This window comes from Mus caroli, unplaced genomic scaffold (genome assembly GCF_978045245.1).
Source record: "Mus caroli unplaced genomic scaffold, Mus_caroli_1 scaffold_2, whole genome shotgun sequence".
Lineage (NCBI taxonomy): Eukaryota > Metazoa > Chordata > Mammalia > Rodentia > Muridae > Mus > Mus caroli.
The window spans coordinates 157,732,488-157,744,710 of NW_028227257.1; the positions used below are offsets into that span (position 1 = coordinate 157,732,488).

The window sequence follows — 12,223 nt, forward strand, 5'->3', positions numbered from 1 at the left end:
TGGGAGGGAAAGCATGCCTGGTACTGTGAACCTGGCTAGTCACTCCTGGCTGGTGAAGTCATGGGACCTACAGGAAAACCCACTACTGCCACTTTCCTAACAGTATAAGTCCTAATTGTGTCTTGGGTGGGAGGTAAGTGCTGTGATAAGACACTATGCAACTTGAGAGGAAAAGGTTTATTACAGCTCTCAGGTCATAGTCCATCATTGAGGGAAGCTAGGTCAGGAACTCAAGGCAGGAACCTAAAGAATGGAACTGAAGCAGAGACCATACAGGAATGCTGCTTCCTGCTTTGCTTCCTATGGCTTTCTCAGCCTGCCCTCTTACACCATTCAAAACCTGCCTAAGGGTAGTATCAAACACAATGGGTTAGGACCTCCCACATCAGTCAGTAATGAAGAAATGGCCCACAGGCTTGGCTATAGACTGGTCTTATGAAGCTTTTCCTCAACCAAGGTATCCACCTCTCTGATTATACCAAGCTGACAAAAATTAACCAAGCCCAAACAGCATTCTAAATGTTTACTCATATAGTCAGTTAAGTGTGGTTCCAGCCCCTCATCAAAGAAACTTTTTTGCAGCTATTGGAGACCATCAATCCACAATTGACCAAAACACAGAGAACACCTGCCAATGGGATGGCCAGACACAACTAATATACATACAGTACCTAAGACTCAGAAACATCATGGAAAAGGATTGCAGAGTTGTAAGTCAGAGGACCAGGACATGTACACCCATAGGAACTTGACAATATAGTTGTCTAAATAAGACATGAACAAAGCAAAAGCTGCTGACATGCCAATGTGGATGGACAAAACCTCACAAAGCCCCACCCTAAATGAAGAACCACCAGCAACTAACGGCTGATGAGAGAGAATCAGTCTTCCCCAGAGATTAGCCCATAATCCATTATCTAGTAGCAAGTGGTCATCCCTTAAAACATATACATATGTGTAACACTGAATGGGCTGAGCAGGTTGCATTAATATATATTTGTGTATGTGTGAATGCATGCGTGTGTATAATAATAATTATCGAAAAAGCATAAAGATGAGAGGGAGGAGGAAGGGGCAGAGACAGTAGAGGAGATGGAAAGGAAAAGGGGAGGATGAATATTATAAATATGAGCAGAAAATAACTACAATTTAAAAATATTTTCTCATGCTTGTATATAACTTACTTTGTAGTATGGATGTTGGCAGTGCCACCTGCATCTTTTACATAAAATCTAATAAGTCCTAAAGATGATGAGAATAGTTTGTCTTCAATATTCTATACAACTTATTTTCAGAGTTTATTTCTAAATTTACCTGGTCTGCGGGTTTGTATCTTCTCCATGCTTGCTTCATTGGTTGTAAAAGGGTCTTGCATTTCAATCACTTTCTGGATATATTTTGAAATAAGATATTTTATAATGTTGTATAATTAATAACTAATACTCAGTAATACAAAATTAAAATTAGAACTTATTACCCTCCAGTGTGGACATTTCTTACCCCTTGCTAAAAAGCAAAAGGTAATATGACAACTCAAATAATAAAACCAAGAAAAAACAGAGTTCTCATATGTAACTTTCAAAATAATCACTTAAGTTCATGGACATAATTCTACTAATATGTACAGCAATATTATACAAATGTATAGATATAAATGTGAGTGTATATTTAATAAAGTGTTATTAAGATTTCAAATATATTGAGTTTAGAAGATAGCTTGGTTTGTAAAGGGCTTTCCATGTACTTATGTTTGAATCCCCACATTAAAGCCAGATATAATATCTGAGCTTGCATGTCTGTAATTCCAGCACTCCCATATTCCTGTGGGATAGGACATAAATACAGTAGACTCCTTGGAAACTGGTAGGCTTCCTTGTCCTGCATATACAATAGCATACAACTAGAGAAGTCTCCTGAAACAAGGTGACAGGCAAGGACTGATGCATGAGGTTGTCCTCTGACCTGTTTGCATTGCCTTTTCCTATTGTTGTAATAAAATGCCATGCCCATGGCAATTTATAGAAAGATTAACTTGGACTTTTTACTACAGATGGATAACAGTCTGTCATGATGGGAAAACATGGCAGCAAGCAGCAGACAGCGGCTGTGGAAGAAACTGAAGGCTCATATATTGAACCACAAATAGGAGGCAAAGAGAGCAAATTGGAAATGACACATGGCTTTTCGGCTTTGAAGCCATACCCCATACCCTGTGAGAACGTTTCTCAAGCATGACCACATATCTATAGTCTATCCCAACTAGAGACCAACAATTCTAACCTCTGAGCCCCTGGGGGGGCTGGGGCAGGGGGGACATTCTCATTCAAACCAGAACACCTCCATGACACAGTGTAGTACATACATGCACATGTGAACACACACATAGGCTGAGGGGAATATTAAAGCATTATGTTCCCACTGACTATAATTAAATAAACAAGGTGTGTATAGAAAAATGTTTGTTCCAAGAAAAGTGTGATAAAAGTTTGATTTCTAGGCAGAGAAGCAAATCACAGTCCTGAGTATAAATAAGCATCAAAGTTGATGGTAGGGTTAAACAGAATTAGTGAAAAGCATCAGAATTGTTCATACAATTATGCCATAAATAGTTATATTTTTCAGTTTGTCCCATAGTTTAGAAAGTACAGGAGTAGGGAGATGGCTTAGTGGGTGTCTTGGTCAGAATTTCCATTACTATAAAGAGACACCATAACCAAAGCAACTCTTATAGTGGACATTTAATTGGGGCTGGCTTTCAGGTTCAGAGGTTAAGCCCATTATCATCATGGTGTGAAGCATGGCAGCATCCAGGCATGCATGGTTCTGGAGAAGCTGAGAGTTCTACATCTTGTTCCAAAGGCAAAACAGAAGACTGACATCCTCAGGCAGCCTGGAGGAAGCTCTCTCAAAGCCCACTCCCACAGTGACACACTTCCTTCAACATGCTCATACCTCCTAATAGTGCCCTATTCCCTGGGCCACTCATATTTACACCACAGCAGTGGGTAAAGTGCTTGCTACACAAGCCTGACATACTTGTTTTCAGACTCACAGAGCTAAGGAAAAGGTCAGGTGTAGCAATATAATTATATATTCCTTATACCAGATAAGAGTAGATTCCTGGAGCTCACTGGCCAGACAGCATACTTGAATCAGTGGATTTTAATTTCAGAGTAAGACCCTGACACAAAATTTAAGGTAGATATCCTGGAAGACACATTACCTTGTGTTCCAGCTTCTATCATATCCACATGATGCATGGCATCTGTGCAAATATCTAAATGAAGATCTATACCCACATGCACACACACATTACAGCCAAACTCACAAATAGAAAGTATTGTCCTAACAGTCAGAACATCCCTGTGGGTCAGCCATGAGTTAAGCTCAAGCTAGAGCTTATAAAAAAAGATCCTGGTGTAATTACATTGGATTGGCTCCTGTTTGGTCTTTTAGGGTTCACAAACACTTCCTTGGTACTACATTTTAACAGTATATAAAGTATTCCTTTTTTCATAGGCACTAGAAATATTAGACTTACAGTTGTCTTTATCTTATGGTTTAGTCATTTTAGATTCATAATGATCTAATCATAAAAGTTGTATGACCCAGAGCTAAGAAATAATGTATAATTAAATAATAGAATATAGTTATTAAAATGAAAAGTAATTTGATATTGATAATCCTGTTATATATCAAAATTGATAGCTATGAAAACATAATTGTAACATTAACCAAGTGTGGTTTATTTTTGAAAAGTGTTTAACTGTTTGATAATTTTAATATGACTATAATGTGTGTTGATGAAATTTGTTCCCCATTCCATCCACATCCCTACCACCATTTTTCCCTTCTAACATTATGTGTTTTTTAAAAACTACTGCATCCTATATTTTATAATGGTTTTTATTTCCAATATTGTATTGCTTTGAAAAATCATAGTAAACTTTCAAGGAAATTTATAGGAAAAAATTGTCTCTTGGAAAAATGTATCTACATGTACCCTATAGACTCCACCAAAAAATAAAATCTTAGAGCTGATTAGTAGGTTCAGCAAAGTGGTAGAACACACAAAAGTCAGAAACTTTCTAATGTACAAATGACAATCATACCAAGAAAGAACTAATGATTCCATTCACAATAGCCTCAAATAAATAAATAAATAAATAAATAAATAAATAAATAAATAAATAAAGTATCCTGAAATAAATCTAGTTAAGGAAGTGAAAATTTTCCACACTGAAAACTTTAGACATGGAAATAGAGAAAGTGAAGAAGATACTATCTTCTTCTTCATGCTCATGAATTTTCAGGATTGATATTTTGAAAATGTTTACCCTATAAAAGAAATTTTCAAATCAAATTCAGTGGAATCCCCCATCAAAACCTCAATACAATTCTTCATGAAAATTGTAAAATAATTTTAAATTTCAAATGAAAACACACCAAAAAAAAAAAAAGCCAGGATATCTAAAATAACCATGAATAGTTAAAAAAAATTACTGAAGGTATCATCATCCAGATTTCAAGTTATACTATGAGCTATAACAACAAAACCATCATGGCACTGTGTTGTAAATAGCCCTGGGGCTAATTATATTTGATGTTAATTCCATTCTCCTGTGAGGGGCTACAAACAAGGAATGAGTCAGCACTCAGGTGATTTCCTGTAAACCTGCTTCCCACTTTAATTTGTAAAATAAAGGAGAGCTGATGACTAGGCAGATAAAGGGAAGGTAGAGCAGAAGGCAGGGAGAGAGAAGGAGAAAATGAAAGAGGGAGAGGATGCAGAGGAGGAGGAAGAAAAGTGAAGCAGCAGCACATGACCTGGAGAAACCGCAAGTTCTAAGGGGTCTCATAGACGTGGAAGATGATAGTGTAGGGATAGAGCTGCCCAATTTAGGTGCACAGCATATAATCATATTAACCGAGTTGTGTTTTCATTTCTGGTCATATTTGGGTAGAGATTTACTGCCACAGCACTGTCATAAAACCAGACACAGTGGCCAGTGGAATGGAACTGAGGGCCCAAACATAAGTTCACACACATACAGTCACCTAATTTTTGACAAAGGAGCCAAACTACACACTAGAGAAAATAAAGAATTGTCAAAAAATGGTTCTGGTTGAATTAGATAGATACATGCACACCAGTGAAACTAGGACTTTCCCTCCTACCCTATACAAAGCTCAACTCCAAATAAATCAAGGACCTCAATATATGACTCAACAACATGAATCTAATACAAAAGAAAATGGGTAATAGAGTTAAACACATTAGCCTAAGAGAGAACTTTCTAGCCAAATATGCAATAGCATGAGCATTAAAATCAATAGTTACATAAAAAGAATCTAGGAAACTAAAATCTTTTCTTCAACAAAGACAGCATCATTTGATTGAAGAGGTACCCTAGAGAACAGGAAAATACCTTTACGGATTATAAGTCTGACAGAGGGTTAGTATATAGAATATATAAAGTATTAAAAATATATACAAAACTAAGCATCAAGGAAAAAACTCGATCATATAATCAGAGATGAGGAGGACACAACATCTGCCCCAAAACTGGGGAATAACTGGGACCAGTGGTACCCAGGCACACAGGAACTCTGCCTGACCAGTGTCACAGGTTCCTTTTGGTCTGGGCCAGTGCCCTGAACAGACCTTGGGGGATGTCTTAGTCAGAGTTTCTATTCCTGGACAAAACATCATGACCAAGAAGCAAATTGGGGAGGAAAGGGCTTATTCAGCTTACACCTCCACATTGCTGTTCATCACCAAAGTAAGTCAGGACTGGAACTCAAGCAGGTCAGGAAGCAGGAGCTGATGCAGACACCATAGAGGGATATTTTTTACTGGCTTGCCTCCCCTGGCTTGCTCAGCCTGCTCTCTTATAGAACCAAAACTACCAGCCCAGAGATGGTCCCACCCACAAGGGGCCTTTCCCCCTTGATCACTAATGAGAAAATGCCTTACAGCTGGATCTCATGGAGGCATTTCCCCAACTGAAGCTCCTTTCTCTGTGATAACTCCAGCCTGTGTCAAGTTGACACAAAACTAGCCAGTACAGGGGAGAACTCCATAGTCTGTCCTACAAAACCCAGAAGGAGCTCCACTCCCAGGCTCTCTAACACTCCCAGGATGACAGGATCAGAGGTGCCCTGAGCAGAACTTGGGTGCTAATTCCACAGTCAGTCCTTCAACACCCAGAAGAAGCTGCACTCCCAGGTGCTCTAACGTACCCAGGATCACTGGATCACAGGAGCTTGGTCACACCAGGATTTCAGGGACCCAGATGCAGCTTGACTCCCAGGAGCTCTGAAACACCCAGGATCTCAGGATCACAGATTCCTAGAATCACAAGATGGCAGAGACAGCTGAACTTTGAGGAGTTCTGACTCAGTCAAGATCGCAGGAAGGACAGGCTCCAGTCAGACATAGCAAGGGCAGGAAGAACTAGAGATAATCGGATGGCATGAGGCAACCATAAGAGCATAAGCAACAGCACCATAGCAAGACTTGGATATACCATCACACCAGAAAAGCAAGATTCAAATCTAAAATCACTTCTCATGATGATGGACTTTAAGAAGGACATAAATAACTCCCTTAAAGAAATACAGGAAAGCATAGGTAGACAGCTAGAAGTACTTAAAGACAAAACACAAAACTCCCTTAAAGAATTACAGGAAAACACAATCAAACAGGGGAAGGAAATGAACAAAACCAAGAAGATCTAAAAATGAAAATAGAAACAATAAAGAAATCACAAAGGGAGACAACCCTGGAGTGAGAAAACCTAGGAATGAGATCAGGAGTCATAGATGCAAGCATCAACAATAGAATACAAGACATAAAAGAGAGAATCTCAGGTGCAGAGGATACCATAGAAAACATTGACACAAGAGTCAAAAAATGCAAAAGAAAAAAGCTCCTAACTCAAAACATACAGAAAATCCAGGACACAATGAGAAGACCAAACCTAAGGATAATAGGTATAGAAGAGAGCAAAGATTCCCATTTTAAAGAGCCTATAAATATCTTCAACAAAATTATAGAAGAAAACTTCCCTAACCTAAAGAAAGAGACTCCCCTGAACATACAAGAAGCCTACAGAACTCCAAATAGACTGTACCAGAAAAGAAATTGCCCCCAACACATAATAATCACAACAACGAATGCACTAAATAAAGATAGAATATTAAAAGCAGTAAGGGAAAAAGGTCAAGTAACATATCAAGGCAGGCCTATTAGAATTACACCAAACTTTTAAGCAGAGACTATGAAAGCCAGAAAATCCTGGACAGATGGTATGCAGACACTAAGAGAACACAAATGCCAGCCCAGGCTACTATACCTAGCCAAACTCTCAATTACCATAGATGGAAAACCAAAGTATTCCATGACAAAACCAAATTCACACAATATCTTTCCATGAATCCAGCCCTTCAAGGGATAATAACAGAAAGAAAAAAACAAACAAACAAACAAACAAACAAGGACAGAAACTATGCCCTAGAGAAAGCAAGAAAGTAATCCTTCAACAAACCTAAAAAAAGACAGCCACAAGAACAGAATCCCGGCGCGCGGGACCTGAGACTGCATTAGTTAGGGAAGCAGAAACCGGCCTGAGTAGGGCCACAGGCCTCATCCGGCCGGATCAGCACCAGGGTAGCTAGAGCGCAGGGTCGCCTGACACCCGCCAGCTACCCACGACCCCGCCACAGGATTTTGAGACTGCTGGTGAGTGGAACACAGCTTCTGCTCCAGTCCAATCACGCGGGACCTGAGACTGCTTTGGTTGGGGAGGCAGAAATCCGACCTACGTAGGGCCACAAGCCTCTTCCGGTCAGAAAAGCACTGGGGTAGCTAGGGCGCAGGGTCGGCTGACACTCGCCAGCTACCCACAACACCCGCCACAGGATCTTAACACTTCTGGAGAGTGGAACACAGCTTCTGATCCAATCCAATTGCACGCGGGACCTGAGACTGCATTAGTTAGGGAAGCAGAAAACCTGCCTGAGTAGGACCACAGGCCTCTTCCGGCTGGACCAGCACCGGGGTACCGCCAGCTACCCACGACCCCCGCCACAGGATTTTGAGACTGCTGGTGAGTGGAACACAGCTTCTGCTCCAATCTTTAAACAGTGACAACGACAACAACTAACCCCAGAGATTACCAGATGGTGAAAGGTAAACGTAATAATCTTACTAACAGAAACCAAGACCACTCACCATCATCAGAACCCAGCACTCCCACTTCGCCCAGTCCAGGGCACCCCAACACACCGGAAAAGCTAGACACGGATCTAAAAGCATATCTCATGATGATGGTAGAGGACTTCAAGAAGGACTTTAATAACACACTTAAAGAAATACAAAGGAACACTGGTAAACAGGTAGAAGACAGTAAAGAGGAAGCACAAAAATCCCTTAAAGAATTGCAGGAGAACACTGCTAAAGAGTTACAAATCCTTAAAGAAAAACAGGATAACCTAATCAAACAGGTAGAAGTCCTTAATGAAAAACAGGAAAACACATCCAAACAGATGATGGAAATGAACAAAACCATACTAGACCTAAAAAGGGAAGTAGACACAATAAAGAAAACCCAAAATGAGGCAACACTGGAGATAGAAACCCTAGGAAAGAAATCTGGAACCATAGATACCAGCATCAGCAACAGAATACAAGAGATGGAAGAGAGAATCTCAGGTGCAGAAGATTCCATAGAGAACATCTGCACAACAATCAAGGAAAATGTAAAATGCAAAAAGATCCTAACTCAAAACATCCAAGAAATACAGGACACAATGAGAAGACCAAACCTACAGATAATAGGAGTGGATGAGAATGAAGATTTTCAACTCAAAGGACCAGCAAACATCTTCAACAAAATTATAGAGGAAAACTTCCCAAATCTAAAGAAAGAGATGCCCATGAACATACAAGAAGCCTACAGAACTCCAAATAGGCTGGACCAAAAAAGAAATACCTCCCGACACATAATAATCAGAACAACAAATGCTCTAAATAAAGATAGAATACTAAAAGCAGTAAGAGAAAAAGGCCAAGTAACATATAAAGGCAAGCCTATCAGAATTACACCAGATTTTTCACCAGAGACTATGAAAGCCAGAAGATCCTGGACGGATGTTATACAGACACTAAAAGAACACAAATTCCAGCCCAGGCTACTATACCCAGCCAAACTCTCAATTAACATAGATGGAGAAACCAAAGTATTCCACGACAAAACCAAATTCACACATTATCTCTCCATGAATCCAGCCCTTCAAAGGATAATAACAGAAAAAAACCAATACAAGGACAGGAACCACGCCCTAGAAACAACAAGAAGGTAATCCCTCAACAAACCTAAAAGAAGACAGCCACAAGAACAGAATGCCAACTTTAACAACAAAAATAACAGGAAACAACAATTACTTTTCCTTAATATCTCTTAATATCAATGGACTCAACTCCCCGATAAAAAGACATAGACTAACAAACTGGCTACACAAACAAGACCCAACATTTTGCTGCTTACAGGAAACTCATCTCAGAGAAAAAGATAGACACTACCTCAGAATGAAAGGCTGGAAAACAATTTTCCAAGCAAATGGTATGAAGAAACAAGCAGGAGTAGCCATTCTAATATCTGATAAGATTGACTTCCAACCCAAAGTCATTAAAAAAGACAGGGAGGGACACTTCATACTCATCAAAGGTAAAATCCTCCAAGAGGAACTATCAATCCTGAATATCTATGCTCCAAATACAAACGCAGCCACATTCATTAAAGAAACTTTAGTAAATCTCAAAGCACACATTGCACCTCATACAATAATAGTGGGAGACTTCAACACACCACTTTCACCAATGGACAGATCATGGAAACAGAAACTAAACAGGGACACAGAGAAACTAAGAGAAATTATGAATCAAATGGATCTGGCAGATATCTACAGAGCATTCTATCCTAAAACAAAAGGATATACCTTCTTCTCAGCACCTCATGGTACCTTCTCCAAAATTGACCACATAATTGGTCACAAAACAGGCCTCAACAGATACAAAAATATTGAAATTGTCCCATGCATCCTATCAGATCACCATGGACTAAGGCTGATCTTCAATAACAAAATAAATAATAGAAAGCCTACCTTCACGTGAAAACTGAACAACACTCTTCTCAATGATACCTTGGTCAAGGAAGGAATAAAGAAAGAAATTAAGGACTTTTTAGAGTTCAATGAAAATGAAGCCACAACATACCCAAACTTATGGGACGCAATGAAAGCATTTCTAAGAGGAAAACTCATAGCTCTGAGTGCCTCCAAAAGGAAACTAGAGAGAGCACACATTAGCAGCTTGACAACACACCTAAAAGCACTAGAACAAAAGGAAGCAAATTCACCCAAGAGGAGTAGACGGCAGGAAATAATCAAACTCAGGGGTGAAATCAACCAAGTGGAAACAAGAAAAACTATTCAAAGAATCAACCAATCAAGGAGCTGGTTCTTTGAGAAAATCAACAAGATAGATAAACCCTTAGCCAGACTCACTAGAGGGCACAGGGAAAGCATCCTAATTAACAAAATCAGAAATGAAAAAGGAGACATAACAACAGATCCTGAAGACATCCAAAACACCATCAGATCCTTCTACCAAAGGCTATACTCAACAAAACTGGAGAACCTGGATGAAATGGACAAGTTCCTAGACAGATACCAGGTACCAAAGTTGAATCAAGATCAGGTTAATGATCTAAACAGCCCTATATCCCCCAAAGAAATAGAAGCAGTCATTAATAGTCTCCCAACTAAAAAAAGCCCAGGACCAGATGGGTTTAGTGCAGAGTTCTATCAAACCTACAAAGAAGTACTAATCCCAGTTCTTCACAAACTATTCCACAAAATAGAAACAGAAGGTACTCTACCCAACTCATTCTATGAAGCCACAATTACTCTGATACCTAAACCACAAAAAGACCCAACAAAGATAGAAAACTTCAGACCAATATCCCTTATGAATATTGATGCAAAAATCCTCAATAAAGTTCTTGCTAACCGAATCCAAGAACACATCAAAACAATCATCCATCCTGACCAAGTAGATTTCATTCCAAGGATGCAGGGATGGTTCAATATACGGAAATCCATCAACGTAATCCAGTATATAAACAAACTCAAAGACAAAAACCACATGGTCATCTCGTTAGATGCTGAGAAAGCATTTGACAAGATCCAACACCCATTCATGATAAAAGTCTTGGAAAGATCAGGAATTCAAGGCCCATACCTAAACATGATAAAAAGCAGTATACAGCAAACCAGTAGCCAACATCAAAGTAAATGGTGAGAAGCTGGAATCAATCCCACTAAAATCAGGGACTAGAATAGGCTGACCACTTTCTCCCTACTTATTCAATCTAGTACTTGAAGTTCTAGCCAGAACAATGACAACCAAAGGACATCAAGGGGATACAAATTGGAAAGGAAGAAGTCAAAATATTATTCTTTGCAGATGATATGATAGTATATATAAGTGACCCAAAAGTTCCATCAGAGAATTCCTAAACCTGATAAACAACTTCAGTGAAGTAGCTGGATATAAAATTAACTCAAACAAGTCAATGGCCTTTCTCTACAAAAAGGATGAATAGGCTGAGAAAGAAATTAGGGAAACAACACCCTTCACAATAGTCATGAATAATATAAAATACCTTGTCGTGACTCTAACTAAGGAAGTGAAAAATCTGTATGATAAGAACTTCAAGTCTCTGATGAAAGAAATCAAAGAAGATCTCAGAAGATGGAAATTTCTCCCATGCTCATGGATTGGCAGGATCAATATAATAAAAATGGCTATCTTGCCAGAAGCAATCTACAGATTCAATGCAATCCCCATCAAAATTCCAACTCAATTCTTCCACGAAATAGAAAGGGCAATTTGCAAATTCATCTGGAATAACAAAAAAAACTAGGATAGCAAAAACTCTTCTCAAGGATAAAAGAACCTCTGGTGGAATCACCATGCCTGACCTAAAGCTGTATTACAGAGCAATTGTGATAAAAACTGCATGGTACTGGTAAAGCAGCAGACAAGTGGACCAATGGAATAGAACTGAAGACCCAGAAATGAACCCACACACCTATGGTCACTTGATCTTTGACAAGGGAGCTAAAACCATCCAGTGGAAAAAAGACAGCATTTTCT

General features: G+C 39.2%; 1 protein-coding gene across 3 annotated transcripts in view; it reads right to left on the bottom strand.

The window, feature by feature from the left end:
- Positions 1-12,223, bottom strand: part of LOC110289940 (uncharacterized) — a 78,917-nt gene that overhangs the window by 14,500 nt on the left and 52,194 nt on the right. For all 3 annotated transcript variants that reach the window (XM_085835130.1, XM_085835129.1, XM_085835128.1), the window contains exon 9: positions 1,315-1,387. In XM_085835130.1, the coding sequence (XP_085691256.1) occupies positions 1,315-1,387 (73 nt within the window). The remainder of the gene's footprint in view (positions 1-1,314; positions 1,388-12,223) is intronic.